This window comes from Syngnathus typhle, linkage group LG2 (assembly GCF_033458585.1).
Source record: "Syngnathus typhle isolate RoL2023-S1 ecotype Sweden linkage group LG2, RoL_Styp_1.0, whole genome shotgun sequence".
NCBI classification, from domain to species: Eukaryota; Metazoa; Chordata; class Actinopteri; order Syngnathiformes; family Syngnathidae; genus Syngnathus; species Syngnathus typhle.
The window spans coordinates 12,920,490-12,941,207 of record NC_083739.1 but is presented as its reverse complement, the minus strand read 5'-3'; the positions used below and the strand labels follow the sequence as shown (position 1 = coordinate 12,941,207).

Below are 20,718 nucleotides of genomic sequence, written 5' to 3'. Positions count from 1 at the left end.
CGGGGTCCTGTGCAGCATCACTTAGATGCCGTTAATCTCATAACATAAGATGCGGAGGATCCTCTGTTTGGGCCTCCGCATCACGGGCTGTTTGGATCCGGGGTGTCAATCTGGTAGACAGGGTCCAGAATGAACTGGTTAGAGGTGGCCTATTATGAGGTGGATTAGCCCCTTCTTATCATAGCAACTGTTTAACTGTTATCCCCCCTTTTGTGGGACTAAGTCCAAATGTGTAGAGCGGGCACGGCAGTGAGGGGCTGGGGGGTGTCACACTAGAACCCGCTGGCGTGGGGAGTTTTTCCACCCCCTCCGCCCAGAGTGCTGACAATGACACATTTTGCCACACACAAAGTGCCAACTAGGGGATTTGATAGAGTGATGTGAAAGGGATATTTTATTGAATTGTTCATTTTGGGGCATTTGATTGAATTTGTGCATGTGAGGGAAAAGGATCAAGGTGAGAGGTTCTCCCACTTAAACGTGCAGAGCAGCTGGCAGTGATGGCAGCACCCTCCCGAAGGAACATGTGCTTGAGACAGGACGCTCCATGGAGGCCTAACAAGCACTCCACCACTTTTTTGTCACCGTTATTTGGACTTTTAAGACATTTTGGAACAAGTCGAGGTTTTGAAAACTGAAGCCTGATGTAGAAACTGGTCTTTGAAAGAGAGGCTCTACCTATGACTACAATCGATATAGCTGGGCTTTCGGTTTAAAGCTCATCTCTGTCCATCAAATAGACATCATTTAGTGGCTGTAAGAAAATGCTTGAAGAGCCAAGGGGAGTGAATAGTTTTGCAAGGCACCAGACACACTGGTGGGAAAATGAAGCTTTGAATTTGCTTCATGAAACAGTTGGGGTTTTTTTTTCACGCTAGATGAAACTCTGTTCAACGTTGAGCTGAAAATACACTGGCTTGCTAATTCTTAAACCCCCTTTTTTTTTTTTTTTTTAAACAAACAGTGCCATCTGAGGAGTCAAAACGTATAGGTTATTCATAAAACAAATTAGAAACTTCAATTTCCTATCACTGTACTTCTAATACAAGTGATTGCTGAAATTTGGGTACATTTTCAAAAATGTACCAGTCAAATCTAAACAATTGTGGATCAGAGATCGTTTGAAATGTTTAATGGGCCTGTTAAAATTGCACGCAAAAGAAGAGCTACTGCGTGCATTGTTACTTCGATAAAGTACTGACCGGTATACTCACTTTCTGAAGATGACGAAGGTGATGGTGTATCTTCTTCAGATGACAAAGATGATGGTCTGACATTCCCAACATGCACAGAGTAAGCTGCTGGAAAGATTTAGACCACAAAGTCAAAAACTACTAGATATTTTTTATTTTTTATTTATTCAACTCACAGTACATTCTACAGATGCACACATGTTACATCACCTTAATACAACAGAGTCTTGGAATACATCCCGTTAAAAATGAATTGGTCCTAAAAATATAAAGGAACAAAATTTAATGTCACCAAAACTGTACATTATGAAAAAGTCACGTAACACCACATTTGGTTTTCTGGTCCTTTTTTTTGTTTTTTTATCTTTTTGAATAGGAATAATATGTATATTCTACAAGCTGATCAGAGGTCAGTGTAAGAAACAAGTTTAAATAAAAAGTGGACTGCGGTGTAGTCCCGCCGCAGTCCCATAACAGTGCCCCATGGAACGCTGACTCGTGCACAGCACATAAAGTGATGCAAAAGAAGGATGTAACCAGGTGAGAATGTAGCCAGTACTTCGGAGCTCTTCTGCATTTCTACTCTGTACAATCTTAACATGACCAAAATTGGATGTTTGCACGTTTTCAGACAAATACTCAAGTCAAGGTGCATTTTAAACAAACCTGTCATCTTGTCTCAAGAGCAAGCGTTCAGCGTGGGTTGCCCCTACAACAGATCCTTAAAGCACAAACTAGTGCAAGTAGCACATTTCTATACACTCAGTGTACAGCCTGCTGTGTCACTCGAGAGTGGAATCCACACACACTGCCCACCATCACAAGTCCACCAGTGTCTTTCACACAGCAGCAGCGTGAACGTGCATGCGCGGCTAAGTAGCGGTTGCACAAATTGTACTCATGGTTTGTTTTCGATCAACTGGCCTTTTTCATATAATCGTCTAGACAAGTCTATGAGTTCACCTGTACATGTTAACTACACACTATTGCTATTAAATAATCCCAGCTATTGTCATCTTTATATATATATTTATATATAGAATATATAATAAAAATATATTGAGGGGGGAAAAAAACCTAGGCATAAACCACGTTACAATTCGAACAGGTACAACATGGCCTGGCTTTTTTTTAATGGGTGTTACGAAGCAGGTCCAGTTTGCAGTCGCTCAGATGGAAAAACGCAATGAACAAGGGAAATCCATATTTAGAGTCTTTGTCCTAGAGGGGAGACTGACCCAAAGTCTACCCCAAATTCGGACTTGTGAAAGGGAGTGGCGTGAGGACACACACAGGGGCTGAAGTGAGGGTGTTTGTGTATGAAATTCAAGTCAGATCAGTTGCAGGCCTTAATAAAAGCCCAGCCCAAAAGAAAAAACCTACCAAAAAAGACCTTTAGATGAGGAATACACATAGCTGGAGAAACCTGACAGTCTTAGTAACACCTCTTGCAGGGTTGGTGACAGCACCAACAGTCCTCACCATTGGTGAGAATCTTGCAGAGTTCTATTTCTCTTTGTTCGAGTAGAACTCTGCCCAGCGGCTCTCAAAGAAGCGCCGCATGGAATGTCCCGCCATCCCCACCTCAGAGGTGTCTTCGTTGAACAGCTCACAGTTGCTGAAGACCAGTTGAGCATCTGTCGCAAACTCTTCACAGCTGCAGTACCTGGGAAGCAGACGTGATGGAGTTGCATCTGATGATTTTCCAGTTCTGTAGCGTTTATTAACATCGCTCAGTTTGCGCAGGCTTACCCTCCCTGCAGCAGTCTTTCTCTCATGGTAAGGAAGTCCATAGGATTCTTGACAATGCGACGGTAGCCCGGCACCAGGCGGGGGTTAACGGGCTCGAGGAACGGCCAAGCATCTGCGTGAGCCTCCATTTCCATCAGGATGATCCTACACCACCCCCCCCAAAAAAAAGAGGGGATTAATACCAATTTACTATAGAGCACCGTTGAAGAATAAAGGCAGGACGCACTCGCAGAAAGTGAGGTCCGGCTGGTTACGCGTTGCCATGCGGCGCCGCTTGGCCGCCCCGCTTTCTCCTGAATGCCGCGAAGACGAAGAGGTCGCCGCCGATGCGTTGGTCGATGCCTCTTTGTGCCGTGTTGCCATACCCGAGGTCCGCCGAGTTGTTGTATCGTCATCTGAACTGTTTTCTTCATAACGCTTCTTTTTCATCCTGGTGCGCTTTTTTGAGTGTGGTGATGCACTTTCCTCCTGAGGCATGAAGCAAATAACCATGCTGACGCGTGAAGAAAGAACCACTTCCTAAAGCGAGCTCGTCTCAAGCTGCTCCTTAATCGGGTTCTGACCTTGGCAACACAAGTTGGACAAAACCAGTCTCCCTCAGGCACCTGGGCGATCTTGGGCCTCAGGCAGTACATGTGACAGCCTCGATCGCAGCCGTCGCACAGCAGCAGGCAGTCATCATTGTCACCTTTCCTGCAGATCTGGCATGTCTGGAGTCAAGAGTGACGGTCGAAAGGAAAATTTGAAAAACTATTTGAGCTGAGAGTAGGCTTGGGCATGTAGGTGGCATGTTTTTATAAGGCTTATATATTAATTATTAATGTCCATCGAGACCAAATTTTCTGCGTTTATTTGCCAACTCATTTTGGGGATGGCTGACAGAAAAATGAAGCTTCAAATTTGTTTCATGAAACAGTTGTATTTTTTTGACACCTCTAGTTTGGTTAAAGAAAGGGGTTCAAAAAATGCCTGCCCACTTATGAGTAAAGTTTGTGAACTTTCTTACCACTTTAGTCACAGATCTCTCCCAGGCAATAGCTTTCTCTAGCTGCAGCAAACACAGGCACAACTGAGGGGCACTGCGGCAGCGATCCAAGGCCTGCCGCCACGTTCTGAGTCTGGATGTGATCTCACTTTCCAAACTAGGACAGAAGAAAAAATAAAGAGCAAAAACAAAGATTTTGTATTACGCCCATACGCCCCCCGAGCAGCATCTCGCCTTCCTACCTAATGACATCCATAGGTTGCTCTTCTCCTGGCGTCGGAGTGAGAGGAGCGAGGCGCATCACCTCAGCTGGGTTCCAGAGCGGCTCCTTCAGGTAGCGCCTCTCGATGTTACGCTCAAGATTGGCAAGGCGTAGCACGGCCAAGTCGAGCGGATGAGTGGCGATGCGAGGCAGGCCAGACCACTCCTTCTTGGTTCGGACGATCCAGTCATCTCGCGGGTCGGTGTCGTGTTCGTAGTACTGGAGGTCAGTCCGGGTGGAGTCCCGCTCTGGGATTGTGTAGGGCTTAAAAGGAAACGAGTGAGTGATTGTGAGGTTAAGCATAAATAGTGCGCTGCAGCATAATAGTCTGGTTTGATGACTACCTGAAATTCTACAGCTGGTGCTTCTGTGCTAGATTCTACGTCGTTGACTATACTCTGAGGAGGGGGGGCCTTAAAGAGAAAAAAGGAGAAAAGCATTTAAATGTGTTGCTCTAACGTCTATGTTCCTTTCAAGTTGATCATTTGTCGCGGCAGTTTCTCACCTTCAGGTGAAGGTCAGCACCAATGACTCGCTGCTCCAGGTCCTCTACCCACCGTAGGGCGCTGTTGTCCGTCTCTATTGCTTTGTCCTGTACTTGCCATGGTTGCTGCAAAGCCTGTAGCAGTACCTCCTTCTTCTCCTCCTTTATTTCAAACATTGGATCTGGAGGGAGAGAGAATTTAAAATTCAAGACTCAATCGGTTCAACTGTTGAGATTTAAGTGTCTCCATTCCTGCTCACCACTGATGCCTCTGGTGCACATTTCCGTTAAACTCTCCATGTGTTTGGCTAGGTGTTTATGGAGCACTTTTTCTCTGATGCCTCGTGGATGGAGAGCCTGTAGTGTGCTGAACAGCTCATCTTGATCCTTGATCCACCACCAGCCACGCACCATTGCTGCAAGGACGATTAAACAGTAAATCATGAGTTGAATTTATATTATCACCAATATATTGCACAGTGGCATTAAACATGCGCGTTTTGCTTACATGCTGGTATGGGCTTCACAACCAACTGTATAAAGTACTGCTGCTCAAGCTCTTGGAAAGCAGAAACGAGAGGGCGCCCTCTGCGTTTGGCCGCGGCTCCACGCGGGCCCCTCCGAGCGGGGCTACTTCCTCTACTGCCCCTCCTTCGCCTGCGACCCGGCCTGGCGCGGGTGGTCGGAGTCCGTGGTGTAGGGGGGGTTTGAGCAGAAGGAAGGGGAGCAGACGGTGGAGGCGAACAATCAGGAATGGAGGGCATTTGTGTGAGAGCGGGACCTTCCTCTGGTGCCGCCGGGGTATCTGGGTGAGTAGGTGCTTCGCCAATGGATGCTGTGACTGCGTCCGACTGAGGTGTTGAGACAAAATGCAAATACAAGTCATTGTTACTCGACGCATTATTAGATGTTCTCTAGGTTTGTCAAAACAGCATCCAACCTGTATTAGTGGAGCATCAAGTGTGGGTGGTGTACTTGGCACCTGAGGCTCACTCTGAGGGTTTTCGTCACTTGGTTGTTTGAACGACTGGCTCTGATCATCTGCCTCAATCTTCACGCTCTCCTCTGGTTGACTGCCCTCTAGAGGCTCTGCTGTGTAGGCGTCACTGGGTAGCGCATGCCCCGACTGGCTGAGCCAACTGAGAAAAGCAGACTGCGAGAGGTCTTGAGTACACGTGGTGACCGGAGACGCCGGCCCATCTTCTTCCGCCAATCTGACGCTACTTCGCCGCTGGCGGCGAATCTTTGCCGTGCGGAGGTGGAGCTCCACTTCAGGTTTGATTTTTCGGGGCCGTCCTCGTCCTTTTTGGGTGCTCATTAGGGACGCGGTACCAGGGAGCGAGTCTTCCTCTGGGGACAATGTTTGGGCTTGAGGGGTCTCGGAGGCTGGTGAGGAAGGTATGGCATGAGGTGGCGTCGTGGCCAAGGGCACCTCTTCAGTTTTGGGCTCCTTTTTGAGGAAAGTGACTGGCACCTCTGCTATAACAACATCCCCGGAGGCTGTGATGAAAGCACACGGACAATAAAGCAAAAATATCAATGATTATTCAAAGTCAATTTTCATAATTACATACTCATTCAAACTCACTCAGAAGCTCTTCAGGACCCTCGACCAGGATTCCTCCGAGGTGAGGGAGAGCCAGATATCGCCGCCTATAACGATCCTGGCCCAACATTATCACTCGCATGGAATGTGACGACTGAAGCAGCTTTTTACGGAAGAACACTTGTCGCTGTAGAAGACCAATGAATGAGTCAAGGACTATTTCCCATGTGACACTTTTAATTACGTGTCTGAAGCGAATTGACCTTACCTTGGTTAGCTTATCTATCTGCCTTTCCAGGTCATGGACGCTGGCATTTGCAGGGCTTTCACTCTATAGACAAAAAAAAAAAGTGTTAAGTGCAGTAATAGCATTTGTAGTTTCAGCGCGTACATACATCACTTAGTTTGGGCTCTTCTTTGCGAATACGGCGGTTGCTTCTCTCCACACTCTCTTCCAGAGAGAGGTTCTCCTCTTCAGCCACTCGGGCACTGCGTCGTCTTTCCTCTATGCAGAGTTGTTCTTCTGAGCGGCCAGTGCGACGCGCCAGTGCGGCCTTCAGCCTGCAGGAAGGAATTTATTCAACAACTGAGTGCTATTCACGATCGTACGATATTATCTAAATCTGGAGTGTAAGATTGTGTGCCGTACTTGCGAAGTTTCCCCTCAATAATCCACTTGTTCTTCCTGTAGGTCGTCATGTTCTCTAGTGTGTTGTCAATGTCACTATGTAGATGAGAGAAACGTTTTAGTTTAGTTAATAAGGAACACCTTATTAAAACCAAACATGTTCATGTTCTTCAAACCTTGTCACTACGTTGCTACCGTTGAGCTCCTCCGCCACAAAACCGAGCACAGCTGCCTTGGTTTCGGGCGGCAGGGTGTGAAAGGGTTTTGTCCTCAGCATGTTGCACACCTCTGTCTCATAGCCATGAGATTCCAGAAAGATGCGGAGTACCTCGGAAACTGTGCTGCGGGTCAGCTGGAGCTCAACCAGCTTATCTCCAAGGATCTTTACTGACTGATGGTGGAAAGTAGAACGCAAAACATTTAGGCTGAATTTCATATAAATTTAAAAAAATAAAAACTCAAGCAACATTACACACTTGATAATATGATGGCAGGCCGGGATCCCGGAGTGCAGCTTCCATGAGTTTTATTAGCAGATCTTGAACTTCCCCCTGGCTTTCCCCCATGTCGAGCAGACCTTCCTGCAAGGTCGCAAGGCTGGGGATGTCCTTGGGTACGTTGAGGCCAATCAACTTTCCGTAACCATGAAGGAACTCTACCACAGCCAGGAGGTGGGCAAAAGCTGTGCCTGAGAGAACCACGCCGGGGATACGGGACAGCTCTGGCAGGAGCTACAAAGGGAAAGACCATTATAATTGCTCGTCTCAGCAATCGGTGAGGGTTAAAAAAAAAAAAAAAAAAAAAAACTCACTTTGTGGTCAGTGAGACACATGTCCTCAGTGGGTTTCCTCAGCTCTTCTAAAATGAGCTGTTGCCTCTTGCGTTCCTCCAGCCGCCTCTGCGTCTGCACTCGCCTTTCAGCGGTTTTCTTGGCCGCAAGGGCGGCCCGAGCTGCTGCCTCTGCCTCGGCCTGCGCTTTGGCCAGAGCCTTGGCTTTACCGCGGGCACTCAGCACCCTCTTGCCTTGGGCTATTCTCTCTTCATCCGTCTGCTGGACGGGAGGCGGAACCTCAACTTTGACGGACCTTCGTCTACCGGGCTTTTTGGGCTCACTGACAGACTGGGGTGTAAGCTCAGTTGACTGAGGGGCTGCCAGCTCTTGAGGTTCAGCCTTCACTTCCAAACTCTTGGTCTCTTGCTGTAACGGAAACGGTGGTTAGCGAACAATGATTCAATGTCATTGATAATTATTTTGAGCAGCATACCTTTGCTCTTTTTTTGTCCTCTCTTGTCTTTTTAATTTGTGCATCTTCCCTTCTTCTTATTCTGGCCTGAGTGATTCATAGAAAATCAGAAAAACAACATCAGATCAAAACAACCCATCAATGAATGACTAAGCACTTTTAAGCACAAACCTTTCTCTTCATCTTCTTCTTGATTTTTGTCATTCTCCCCTTTTCGTCTTCAGTGAGTGATTCTGCAACAGCAATATTAGTTTACTCCAAACATGAAAGCCATGTTCCTTGTGTCAAGATTGTAAAAGCACAAAAGTACAAGCCGTCATACCAAACATAGAACCCGCCTCCAGTCTAACCTCATTCACTCACCCTTATCCTCAAGTCTCTTCAACAGCTTGGCATCAACTTTGCTAAGGAAGTCAATCATCTTGGGTTTGGGGGGTCTACCTGGCCGGCGGGGCTGGCCTGCCTTCACGCCCCGAAGCCTGCTTGGTTTCTCTTTGTCCGGGTTCGGCGGTCGGCCGCGCCTGCCAGTGATGGCCATGATCATAGAAGGAACTTCCTCATTAGCCAAGAGAAACCACTTCGCACCCTGCACACATCATGAAGAAAGGATGAGTCATTGTCAGATGTTTTGCAATCTTGCACTTTGTGACCAAATACAGAATCTTCTTATTTAAGGCAAGGTATAAAAATGGAAAGTGAACAACCTCAGGACTTTCCCGTTCTTCATAAAAGTCTCCAACAGGCATACGCGGGCTGAAACTGAAGTGTTCTCTGGTGACAACGCCACCTTGGTGTTTCTTCAAGTACTGAGCGACACAAAAGGGCATGATCAATGAAGTCTGTCAATAACAATTAAAACTGTGTCAGAGGATGTTTGGAGTGTGCAAAAATTACCTTAATAACTTCAGGGAACTGCTTCATTCTTCGTCCGCAAGGTGTGTAATACCAGGTTTCGCCTTTCATGCGATCATTCAACTTCCTCACGCGAATCTCTCGCTTCCATCTATCAAGAGAGCTTTGTTACATCATTGTCAAAGGCTTTCAAATGTTCCTTTGCAGTCACTCTACGAGACGCAAAAAGTGGATATTTTCAATTCAATCAACTTCATCTAATATGAATCTGCTCTTCATTTTTTATTTATAGTCCGAGTAACCAGGGACAAGCATATTACCCATGAAGCAGCGCAAACTGGACCTGCTGTTCAGTTGCAACCCTCCTCCTGATAGGTTCGCCTGTTCCCAAAACAAAAACAACAAATCAAACTACCACACACAGAGGGTCAATGTTAAAATGGTGGTTTATTCAACCAAGACGTTTTCTTACCTTTCCCTGCTGTAGCACTTTCCTCTTCATTGTCCTCAGCATCGCTGGCAGCTGCTCCAGCATCGTCTTTAGACGCGGTCGTGTTCTTTCCATCTTGCTCCTGTTTCTTTGTCCTTTTAAACGTCTTGGGCTTGTCAAAGGGTGAGCTGATGGCTGACGTGTTGGCAAGAACCGCGTCGATGGCGGCTGTGATGGAATCAATTTCCTCAGGCGGAGTCTGGCCACATTTTCCTTGGACCTGTTCTGGTCTAAGAGACGCTTTTCTTTGTCTTTTCTTGGGCCCCTCCTCTTTGATGTCACCTTCTTCAGCATTGATCTTCTCCACCTTTAGTGTTCGACCACGGGGTTTTCTCTTGACCTCCTCTGGAGCTTGAAAAATAATAATGAAATGCAAATTATGCAAAGATTTTAGAAGCAACATTTTATAACCAATATAAAGACTGACTACCTGATTTACTGATCCATAAAGCCTTTGGCGACTGCGGTTTGCAAGATTTTCCTCTGTTTTTCAGGCGTCCTCCAGTGGCTGACAACACCTGATCTGTGACTGGCTGCAGCGGGTGTACAGCGAGTCTTTGTGCCGGGGTGCTGAAGGCAATGAAGTTCTCATCTCTCATCTTGAAGCTTGGCGGAGTCACGATCTCGATTGCTGTGGGTCTTTTACTGACTGCTTCCGTGTCTGCTGCATGAAGACCTACGAAAGGCCAGCCTGCTTCAGTCCATGAACAAAGACATTGCGTTATTTTCTAAGCACTATCATGTGCAATTAATTGCATCACTTTTGAAAAAAAAACAAAAAACACAAGCACCAAAATTCCTTTTTTACTGAATAAATTAAAAAATATATATTACCTTGGTGACGTGGATGAGATGCCCCAAATGAAGTATTATTCATAGAAGACATGGACTCCCGCGCTTCGTGGGTGGAGTTCAGACTTGAAAAGTCCACCGACAACCTGCCGTCTCTCGTGGTCTCATAAATAGAAGATGGTTGCTCTTCTGTATGGGACGTGTCATTTCCCAGGTGAAAGCTGTTGCCAAAGCTGCTGGAGTCATGCAGGCGTGAGGTGGTGTTAGCCGAGGACTTATCTAAGAGGCAACTGCTATAGAGTCTTGACGGCGTGCTGCAAGCTGAGCTGTCACCATATCGGGAGGTGGTGAGGAAAGAGTGGTCAAAACTTGTTTCAGAAGTCAGGGAGGAGCGTCTGGCACTGTGACGGTGAAGAAGCGTCGAAATTCTGCTTGGGGTTTGCTCTGCATTTGGCACATCACCAACGTTGCCTCTGGCCATTGGCCCCTTTTGTGTATTGCTGGGCTGACGCTCAGTCAGTAAAGGCTGTTCTGGAAGATCAATCGATTTCTGAGGGTCGGAAGCTTTGTGCATCTTGACTTTGCCTGACTCGAGATGAGGGAGACAGTCTACCACCATTGTGCCCATTCTCAGTACTAAGCCTTTCTCCTTGGTACTGAGACCTTGGTGTTCTGACCACAGAGGCAACTGATTTAAGACGCTGACAGGAGATGGCGTGGAAAGATGATGCGCAGAATCAGAACTCGGAATCATTTCGGTAGATGTTGCGGGAAGCACTGATGTCAAGGCGAAAGGGAAAGAGACCGGTGCAACCCTGGAGCCCTGCGTGGGTTGTGGAGGTAGGGCAGTGAATGAGGGTCCCTCCTGGGCTGGCTGGGAGGGTAAATTGAGCCCCTCTGGTGGCGGTGACACAGAAGCAATGGCTTGACCAGAGCCGACAGCTGGCGCCGCGTACAAGGAGTCATGCTGGGGCATGGCTGCGTGTTTACCGCCAGCAGAAGACATTCCATGTGATGGGAGCAACATGCCAGCAGATGACCCTCCCGATGGTGACGTGATCGAAGAACAGACGCTACCTGATGGATCACATATTGATGGGTTTGAGTTTCCAGCAGACAACAGAGGGATCTTGGAGCCTTGAACCATTTGTTGAAGAGAGGAGATGGGTGTAGAACCAGCGTAAGATGATGTGGACACTACGGCAGGTGCTAAGACAGCTGTTTTTGGTCCAGAAACTGAATGATGCAACTGAGACTCAGATGAAGACGAAGAAACCCAAGGATGTCCAGAAACACTGTCAGTCAAGCCCGGAGGTGGACAAAACTTTGGATGTGTTGCGGGGGAAGAGGAAGGAGGGGACCCTGCCAACAGCTGTTTAGATCCCGGAAGTGCTATCTCGGTAGCAGGAGGGAAAGGAGGTGAGGAATGTCTGGGAGGAGGAACTGATGATGCCTTGGGTGGAGTAGATTCGACATCAGGGTAAGAACCAATAGTGGATAGAGAGGAAGCCATGGGAGATTCAACAGTCGACGCAGCAGACACCTTATTCAGAGACGTTGTTGCAGCAGATACGTTTCCAGTGAGTGTTGTGCGAGGAGGTGTGCTTGCTCCAGCTTCTCTGATGCCCTCTGGTAGTGGGGCAGTCGGCTTTTCACATTTCTCGTGGTGATCAACTGTATGTCTGGCAGCTGCCTCCTCTGAGCGATTACCATCTGCGTTTGCTTCCTTGCCGTCCTCTCTAGTATCCACTAAAGGAAAGACACCAGAGCAAACAAATCTAAATTGAATCTTTTTTTGCTTGCATTGTTGACACACGTGCACATCAAAACGAAAGCGATGTATACTTGACATTATAGATTTGAGTTTGACTCAAAAAAAAAAAAAAAAAAGGGTAACACCAACATTTTGACGTTCATACAAACATGCGGGCGCGACACGCACACACATCTTATAGGTAACATTATTGATGGAAAATGTGTTGAAACGATTTGTTCAGGTTTCTTATCTATATCATCAAAGAAATATATTTTTGACATCCGCTGTGCTTGAGTCAAGTGCTCACCTTGCATGGAAGGAGATGTGTTGCTACCATGGGTGGGCTTTTCCCTGCTCATGAGAGATCCTCCATCCTCCACAGTCGCTGATGACGACACTGCTCTTGAGGGTCCCCTCTCTGTGTCATGCGAGGGTGCAAAATTTTGCAACCTTGGACCCACAGACTGTTTTGTCTGCTGGGGAGTTGGCAGAACTGTGTGGTGCTGCTGGTAGTACGGCATCCCATTTGACATTACGCCATATTGCTGCGGGAGGTGAAGGGGTGGCCGCAGGTGGGAATGGAGGTGATGCTGTGATGGAGGGGACTGACTCTCATACGTCCCATACGCGCTGCGGGAATTGTAACCAGCGGCCTGAGTGGAAGGGTTACTTCTGTTCCAGAACTGACTGCTGGTTGGGGGCATATTTGATGGGCCTGCCATTGGTGACTGCTGGGGGGTCTCCATATCCCCATTCCCTTGGTACGGTCCTTGAGCCTGGAAGTGATGTTGTGACTGAGGTGCCACCATACCTGGTGCCGGCTGCTTTTGGTGCAAACTATGCCCTGGAGAGGTGGCCATGGTTGGACTGTACTGAGGATGTCCTCCCCACAGGTAGTCCATGCTGCTCTGGTGGTGGTTGCCGATATGTGGGTAAGGACTGGAAGGTGGTTGGGAAGCAGGTGCACTGGACCCGAGTACAGTAGTGATGCCGTTCACATTCATTTCGCCATTTATATCTGTCAAGTACAGGACACATTTGCAGTCAAATTTTAGAATCCAAAGCAAAACTAATTTCACCATCCCCTTAATGATACTCACTCTTTCCTTGCTGAGGAAAACTCATGGAGGAACCATTTGTATAAAGAGAATCCCCTGAGGAACGTTTCGATCCTGAGTTTGCTGAGGAATGGGTGCCATAGTTGAAATGATTATTTGCCTCCATCTATTGAAACAAACAAACACGTTAACACACGAGAAGGAAGCAAAGCGCAACCATTTACACTTTTGTTTTTCTTCATGAAATTACGAAACAAGATTTTCAACAGACGCGCCTCAATTTTCCTCCACTGGTGTTATTTAATTGCATTCATGTTTGTCGCGTATTTACTGCCTTACATAGTTGAAAAGTGACGCCTCTTGTCAGCACCATTTTGCTCCTAACAAACAAGCGTCAAAATGTCGCAGCCAACTACAGCGAGGAACAGATGCCAGCAAGGCCCAGCCACACGCAACGCTAAAGCGGACTAAAGCCCACAAGACATTCGTCATTTAGGCTGATGAGACGCCGCTAAACATGTACACAACCTCCATGATAAACGCTAACGCAAGACCCGGCTTCGTCCGATTCATAACAAAGTGATTAATCAATTCGACAACACTCAGCCAAGAGGCCTGATTTATGTCCTTGGCACTAAACGAAGCAACCCTCTAAATACTTGATTTCCTAATTCAACGAGGCCATTACGAGCACAGCGTTAGCTGAGCGCTAGCTTCATTCTCACGAAAACCATTCACAGCAGCGCGATGCTCGTTTGTTTTCAGACGTGTTAAATAAGAGTTCAAGCCGATAAGAAAGCGTATAATGTGGTTCCATTCACACCGGGAACATATGCACTCACAGTTCCAAGGTTACTGTGGTAAATCATCACAATGGAAACTAGCGAGTCAACGAATGCACCCCCCCCCCCCCCAAAAAAAAGCTAACCGATAGCATCCTTTACGTTTAGTCACTCAATGCTTCCTTCGGTGTTAGCCAACAGCAGCCCGGCTGCGGGTCCAGTGAATCCATAACCACGCTGGTTTGTATCCGCGAAGACCGCCAGTATAGTCTACCGATACAATTGTAAGCATACCACAGCGTGCATTTGGCCAGCAACTCGCCACTTAACAGCTGGGTGCGCGTTGCCTTTTGTTCGTCGGCTAACGTTAGCTAGCTGCCTGATGAAGTTACATTGTTTACGGCGAACGCACACGGGCAATTTTCACAGAGCATCATCCTTCCACATTGCGCTTTCCAAACTTGGATTGTTTTCTCAATCAGAACTAGCAAACCTCACATGCCGCGGATCTCGAAGGCACAGGTGTCACTACCACACGTCGTAGCAGGAATCGGAGAGTTGAACACCGAGATAAATAATAATAAACTCTTCCTTAACCTTTGGGTTTTAAATTAGCAAACATGGCTGGTATGGTCCTGTGCAGCCATGATTACGGAGAGTGATCAATTGCGTAAATTCTCCTCAATGATAGCACACATCCGGTCAAATACGCCACTGCTTCAAAGTAAAACGATTTTACAATAGTTATGTCGTCTTTGCCACACTACATTTAACAGCAAAAAAACACAAAGAATGTGCAAATACGCATATTAAAGACATGTTAAATTATCGTCAATAATTGCAATTTTAGTTGGGACTTAACGGGTATAGCAGATATTGTACTTACATTTTGTAGTAGTTCAGCATGAAAATAGGGATTTGTGCAGTGTACCCGTTCCACTTTGTTGCAAACGGCGAGAGGGAAAAGGCGAGGAAGTTTCTGTTTACGCGCCAGCTAAAGAAACATGACCCCTTGTTTTTTCTTTTTAACATAAGAAACCCTGTCACGCACACGTGAGCTGCAGAACGACAACAGATGAAAGTGATGAAAAGTTCCACCAAAGAGGTTTTTCAAGCATTGACGTCAGTAAGCGGTGATGTAACGTCACGATCACCTCGGAATTTCCGGATTCACCAAGTTGTTTTATAAACCTTTGCGCACCTAACTTGTTGCACCGCTGGTGATGTGTCAAAGTCAATTGCTGTGACGCATGGCGAAATCAATCATTTTACCACTACAAGCTTATACGAGCCAAACAAGGTTTCCGGTTCCCCATCCCTTGTCAGTTGCGTCACAACCGTTCAATTGTTACAATGAGCAAGAGAGTATCTAAGATTTCTTAAACAGTTTATTAGAAATATGTAGACAAAAAGAAATGAATGTCCACTGTAATGCAACATTATGTATCCCCAAACATTTTGATGCCAGTGCAAATAGAATTTGGTCATTACACATCACTGCATCTCTCCAACAAGGTTTTGTTCTAGAGACAGAACGAGTGTGTGTGTGTGTGTGTGTGTGTGTGTCAGAGAAGTGATGCTGAAGCACAACCAAGCTTCACGCCTGCGTCTGCAAATGATTTCAACTTGATCCTGCAGGCTGGGTGTACAGTATGTTAGTAATTTGGAGAGAGGACCAGTAAAATATTCAAATGGGGTGGATTCCATTTACAATATTCAATTAGATACTCATTGGACAGATTAATGAAACATGTTTGCCATGATTTTATATGAACAACGAGTAAGGGGAAACATGTAAGCAGGAAAATGAAGTTACAGAAACAAAAGACCGGCTTTCTGGTCATCTAATTCACAGCACATGGAAGGCTTACGGGGACCTCAACTATTTTTTTCCTTTCTTTACCAAATGAAACTACACTATTCACCTAATTTAAACCACAACATTTCACAGAGATTTTACTGATCATAATCCACAATTCTGTTATAGTCAATCTGATCAACACATATTGCTCAATTGAGGACATGCTTTTCCATCTATGAAGGTGTGCTTGGTTGGTCATATAACAGTAAAGCAAGATACCTGACGTGCAGTACAGCAAATGGAAGTGGAGATACCTGCACTGTACAATACCATGCATGTCGACCTTCACAGGAGCGGATAGCAGAGGCTATATGCATTTAATTATGGCTGACAATAGTATGTTAGTTGTTTTTCCACTGCCTTTAAAAAAGTGTAAAAGTGTTGATTTCATTTGCTTCCGTTGTCTGCTGATCTTCTGTTTCTTTCCTTCCAGATTTTCAGACCCTCTATTCCAAATCTGGCATTTCTGAAAGTAGGAAGAAACACAATTACACTTTGCATCTCACAAGCTTCCATCAGTAAGTGAGAACGGAAAGGTCGTCTTACTTTCGTCATCGCTGTCTGCAGACTCATCCTGGGGGGAAAAAAAAAAAAAAAATTATGTAAAACGTCTAATTGAGACTAATCTCATTGATGAAGATGGTTAAAAACTGAATCTTACATCGTCACCACCTAGATCGGGTTGGAAATCATCACCTCCCATGTTGTTCATCATCTGGAACATAAAAGTGGAAAAAGTTGAAAACAAAACTGAAATTGTCTTCACCTCTTCCTTGCTATGTTGACATCTTCACAAAGCAGAAGATTTACATTTTACCATATAAGGAAACTTGCTCCATTAGTTTATCTTCACCTTTAGGTCTCACACATTACAGATGAAGCTTAGAAATACACTGGAGAGAGCTGTGAACCCCTTCTAGTCACATTTTAAAAGTAATACTGACACTTAGTGGCGCTTTAAGAATGCGGTCTCGCCTATTGTACAGGATTGCCTGCATTAGGGCAGGCAGAGTTGACGCTAACCATCACACTTGGACAACCCATCATTGGTAATGGCAACACAGACACAAAATGCACATAGTCAATTTGTCCATCCATTTGTCTGCAATTATGATGATGGTTCAGGCTGTTTTCTGTTAAATTAACACACTTTTCAGAATATTTGGCTTCTAGTGTGCTGGACTGTTTGATGGGAGTTTCACTGCACGCACACACAAAAGCATAATGTACAGTTTGAGTGCTTACATCTGAGAATTGATCAAAGTTGCCCATCTCCTCATCAGAGTCGTCCTCCCACTCTTTCCAGTTGTTAAAGTCAACAGTGAGCCACCTCTGTTGTGGAGACACATAAAAGGCATGTAACCGGTCATGTACATTTTAATCGGACGGCAGATTGACAAGACAACCAACCTGAGGCTTGTCTTTGGTAAGCCTCGGCCATGACTTGCCCACCTCTGCTTTCCGCAATTGGCACAACACAGATCTATCTGTGCGTTTGTGATTGGATTCCTGCATTTAAGGAGGACAGATAGTGAGAGGTTAAAAAGAAAAGGTCAATTTTGGTATAATTTTGCTCGTATCCCGACTATACTTACATTTTGATCGATAGCATCAAAGAGTTCTATTTCATTTTCATGTTTGACATTGTCAGTTCCTCCAACACAACTGTGGGAAAACAGACAATTACAGAGGACGGCTTCACTTTGTCCATGATTAATGATGGGAAAACAAAAGTTTGAATTTGCTTCATGGACCAGTTTCTTTTGTTTGTTTTTTAATCGTGGCTGGAATTCTCTGTTCAACACTGAGCTGGAGGTACCCTCACTTGATATTTCTCAACACAATTGATTTAACCCAACAGTGCTATGTAAATGAGACAAAAAGTACAGCTGGTTTAAGATGCAAATTAGACGCTTCCATTTTCCATCACTACTTATCATTCAAGTTACTAAATTTCGTGCATTTAAACAACTGTTAACTTGAGCCCACCTTAGATTAAGAGTATATGAAGACTGTATTTGGATTGTTCGAAGCTTTTGGCTACTGTCTTTGACAAGCAAACATTTTAGCATAGTGATAAGACATTTAAGTTCCAATGCATGTGTGGCATAGTTTATGATACAAAACCATCAAGACAGTTCAAAACCAAAACCTTCAAAACCATATTAGCGGACACAGTCTAGTTGTCCACAATGATTGTGATACATACATACCTGAAAACACATTTGGTTTTATCAAAAGTGACCTTTACATCTTTGCTGTCCACTACACAGAACTCTATAAAAACAGAGTCCCTTTTATCGTACCACTTGGCACTTGCTGGATACCTGCAAAGAAACAGCAATCAGACATTTTCTTATTCACATTTGTCTTATTACTTAATTCTAATGAATGCATTACACTGCACACAGTTCAGGTGTAACAGTCTTCCATTTTGGTCAGTATCAGGTGACAGCAGAGTCAAATTACCGTGGACCTCGGTATCAAAACATTTATTTGCTAATCAAACGAAAAATGCACATTTGGGGTAAAGGTATTAAAGACGGCGAAAAGCTCCTGGAGTGTTGAAAATTCTGAAACGCTGGTTGTTGATTTCCACTTCTCTACACTCGTGCTTCCGTGAGCCAAATCATTCACAATGTAAATATATACGTTGCATTCAGTTAAAAAAAAAAAAAACCGTTAATAAACTCCACATTTTCTATAACATTACTCCGCGTAAAAGCTCCACCACGCCGTAGCCCTAACTTAGCCACAAACGTGATCCTCATTGGAACCGGCCGGCTCGAATGTCGTTGAATGAATTATGTGTGCTAGCAAAGCTAACAGTAGACTTGGTTGAGCCATGCGGTGCACCTGACATACGCCGGAACGTCATACGGAAGTAGTCTCCTTCCCAACGAAACCTCACAAAAGCAAGTGAACGATAGTAGCCACAGTATATAAAAGAGTAGTCTGAAATTAAGAGTTAGCTAGTTTATGCTAACTCACAGTTCACCGAGGTAAAGGCCAGTCAGCCTCCCGCCATTACCGCAGCATGTTGTCGGGCGGCTAACGTTAGCCGGCTACACGGGCGATATTTCCACTTTTTAGCCTGAGCCCCGAGCGTGTGTTGCACAACTTACATCTCTTGACGTGATGTCATTATCTTTTTCGGAGACAGAAGTCTTGTGTGAAGAGCGCTTATTTCCTGCGGAGTGAAGAAACGCTTGCCACACACGGCAGCCAGTGAGTGAAACTAGCGCGTAGGTTAGTTACGTAGTGTAGGTTTGAGAATAGCAAAGGAGGGAGGCGCACGTCGGCCCTACTCGACCTTTCTAGAGCTTTCAGCCACAGTTGCGTCGGGTGCTGTCGGCTATCGAGGTGGCAGAGCTCGACTTTTATATATTTGTTCTTGTCCTATGCCCCCTATGAAAAAAAGCCTATTGTTACTTCTAGGCTGCCATTACTTTTGGTCATAAAATGTTGTAAAGAAAAATTGGAAAATACACAAAGATCATCTAATTATGGCGTGGTACCTGGTAAGGACTCAAAACATATTGTGGGTTTTTTTTTTCTTTTCAATCAATAAATACCTCAACAATCCAACTACTGTATTTGTTTGACACTTCATCATGGACGAAGTGCTTTTGCAGTGAAAAAAAATCATAAAAGTAGACATAAATATAAAGGGTTTTTTTATAGATTGCATCAATTACCACCGGGTTAAATGTTCCCTCCCAAACCAGAGGGACATTCCAGTTAGTCACTGAGTTTACATCACTGCGTCTGAGGAAAGAAAAGACATTTTGAAATCATTGACATTTTTTGCTATAATTGTATCATTTTTATCTAATTGGTGTAGATAGTGCAGTCCTTCTCATGTAGTGGGGCGGGTGCATTTTTTCCCTTTCAAAAAAAGGAATGTAATTGCACATCCACCACACAAGGTGGCAGCGGCGTACTCATTGTGAGAATACACACAGGGTTTATAGTAATGCCTCTAAGCCTTAGAGTCTAAGGTGTCGTGTTTTTGTTTAATCATTTGAAGCCCTTTGAGACTTGCCTGTGATTTAGGGCTATATGAATAAACTTGACTTGAATTAAAAAGGTTCACCACAATAAATGGACCGGCCACATAGACTCTGTCCTGAAGAAGGTCCAGCAGAGGCTAAACTTTCTGAGACAGCTCAGGAAGTTCAACCTGCCACTGGAGCTGCTGAAGACCTTCTACACTGCCATCATCCAGTCTATCGTCTGCACCTCCATCACTGTCTGGTTTGGATTGGCCAACAAACACAGACTGCAACGGACAATCAGGACTACGGGAAAGAAATCGGGACCAACCTCCCATCTATCAAAGACTTGTTACCTGTCCAGGGCCAGGAAACGTGCAAGTAACATCTCTACAGACCCTTCTCACCCAGGTCACAGTTTGTTCAAACTACTCCCAGAGCGCTGTACGCCAAAACCAGCAGACACAGACACAGCTTCTTCCCCCCGGCTGTTGCTCTGATGAACTCAGACCACTCGAGACATCACTGGCCAATAATATCCTGTTCTTGCCACTTAAATGTTGTTAGTCACTTAAATGTACAGAGGCTGAGATCAACCGGAGTCAAATTCTTTGTTTGGCATGCACAAACTGGTCAATAAAGCTGGTTCTGATTCTTCAAGGCACCGAAACAGGATGAATGGCACATTTTGGAGGGGTCTGATAGATTTGGCATTTCAACCATTCAATGAAATACAGTCAAACCTCGACATACGAATTTGATTCGTTTGTATGTTGAAATAAGTCATATGTTGTATAAATCATTTCCACAAGAATACGCTGTAATTTGTTTAATTTGTTCCACAGCCAAAAAACCAACAATACTTTTAATAACAACTGCAAATAATTAGAGCAATAAAACAAATGCATTAAATCAGAGATGTAAAAACAAATTAATTACATCAAAATAATCAATAAAAAGGAGTTTTATTGTCATGGTACCCGTGTGAACTTCAAACTAACTTATATATGATATGTAATTTTCAATTTCATAATTTGT

General features: G+C 45.0%; 2 protein-coding genes across 11 annotated transcripts; both read right to left on the bottom strand.

The window, feature by feature from the left end:
- Positions 1-1,332: 1,332 nt before the first annotated feature.
- baz2a (bromodomain adjacent to zinc finger domain, 2A) lies at positions 1,333-15,040 on the bottom strand. Of its 10 annotated transcripts, XM_061299440.1 has the most exons (31): positions 13,885-13,933; positions 13,085-13,208; positions 12,292-13,002; positions 11,772-11,977; positions 10,271-11,681; positions 9,867-10,130; positions 9,419-9,787; positions 9,267-9,327; positions 8,989-9,097; positions 8,799-8,900; positions 8,458-8,680; positions 8,266-8,327; positions 8,116-8,181; positions 7,662-8,048; positions 7,327-7,581; positions 7,027-7,241; positions 6,872-6,946; positions 6,618-6,783; positions 6,491-6,553; positions 6,265-6,409; positions 5,617-6,176; positions 5,185-5,527; positions 4,937-5,092; positions 4,698-4,858; positions 4,537-4,605; positions 4,173-4,456; positions 3,952-4,087; positions 3,509-3,655; positions 3,172-3,413; positions 2,946-3,089; positions 1,333-2,859 (listed from the first exon to the last, which is right to left on the bottom strand). In XM_061299440.1, exons 1-31 carry the CDS (start codon positions 13,909-13,911, stop codon positions 2,700-2,702), a joined length of 7,443 nt encoding a protein of 2,480 aa, XP_061155424.1. In that variant the 5' UTR covers positions 13,912-13,933; the 3' UTR covers positions 1,333-2,699. The 10 variants fall into 10 exon arrangements, with proteins under 10 accessions (XP_061155424.1, XP_061155404.1, XP_061155397.1 ...); XM_061299420.1 differs by lacking the exon at positions 13,885-13,933 and adding an exon at positions 14,711-15,040 and having other exon boundaries at positions 10,271-11,977; XM_061299413.1 differs by lacking the exon at positions 13,885-13,933 and adding an exon at positions 14,422-14,532 and having other exon boundaries at positions 10,271-11,977.
- A 154-nt stretch (positions 15,041-15,194) lies between these two features.
- On the bottom strand, positions 15,195-18,968 carry LOC133168141 (prostaglandin E synthase 3-like). The gene is made up of 8 exons (XM_061299450.1): positions 18,811-18,968; positions 17,899-18,012; positions 17,281-17,350; positions 17,096-17,194; positions 16,931-17,017; positions 16,347-16,400; positions 16,232-16,259; positions 15,195-16,151 (listed from the first exon to the last, which is right to left on the bottom strand). The coding sequence occupies exons 1-8, from the start codon at positions 18,828-18,830 to the stop codon at positions 16,132-16,134; spliced, it is 492 nt and encodes a 163-aa protein (XP_061155434.1). The 5' UTR covers positions 18,831-18,968; the 3' UTR covers positions 15,195-16,131.
- Positions 18,969-20,718: the final 1,750 nt, after the last annotated feature.

Excerpts from the sequence above, each read along its gene's own strand:
- baz2a (XM_061299359.1), bottom strand. The coding sequence starts at position 13,911 with ATGATTTACCACAGTAACCTTGGAACT. Across the intron at positions 6,947-7,026 it reads GGTAGCAACGTAGTGACAAG|TGACATTGACAACACACTAG; the intron begins GTTTGAAGAACA and ends TCATCTACATAG. Across the intron at positions 5,528-5,616 it reads TTGATGCTCCACTAATACAG|TCGGACGCAGTCACAGCATC; the intron begins GTTGGATGCTGT and ends TCAACACCTCAG.
- LOC133168141 (XM_061299450.1), bottom strand. The coding sequence starts at position 18,830 with ATGACATCACGTCAAGAGAT. Across the intron at positions 17,195-17,280 it reads TTGATGCTATCGATCAAAAT|GAATCCAATCACAAACGCAC; the intron begins GTAAGTATAGTC and ends CCTTAAATGCAG. Across the intron at positions 17,018-17,095 it reads TTACCAAAGACAAGCCTCAG|AGGTGGCTCACTGTTGACTT; the intron begins GTTGGTTGTCTT and ends TCTCCACAACAG.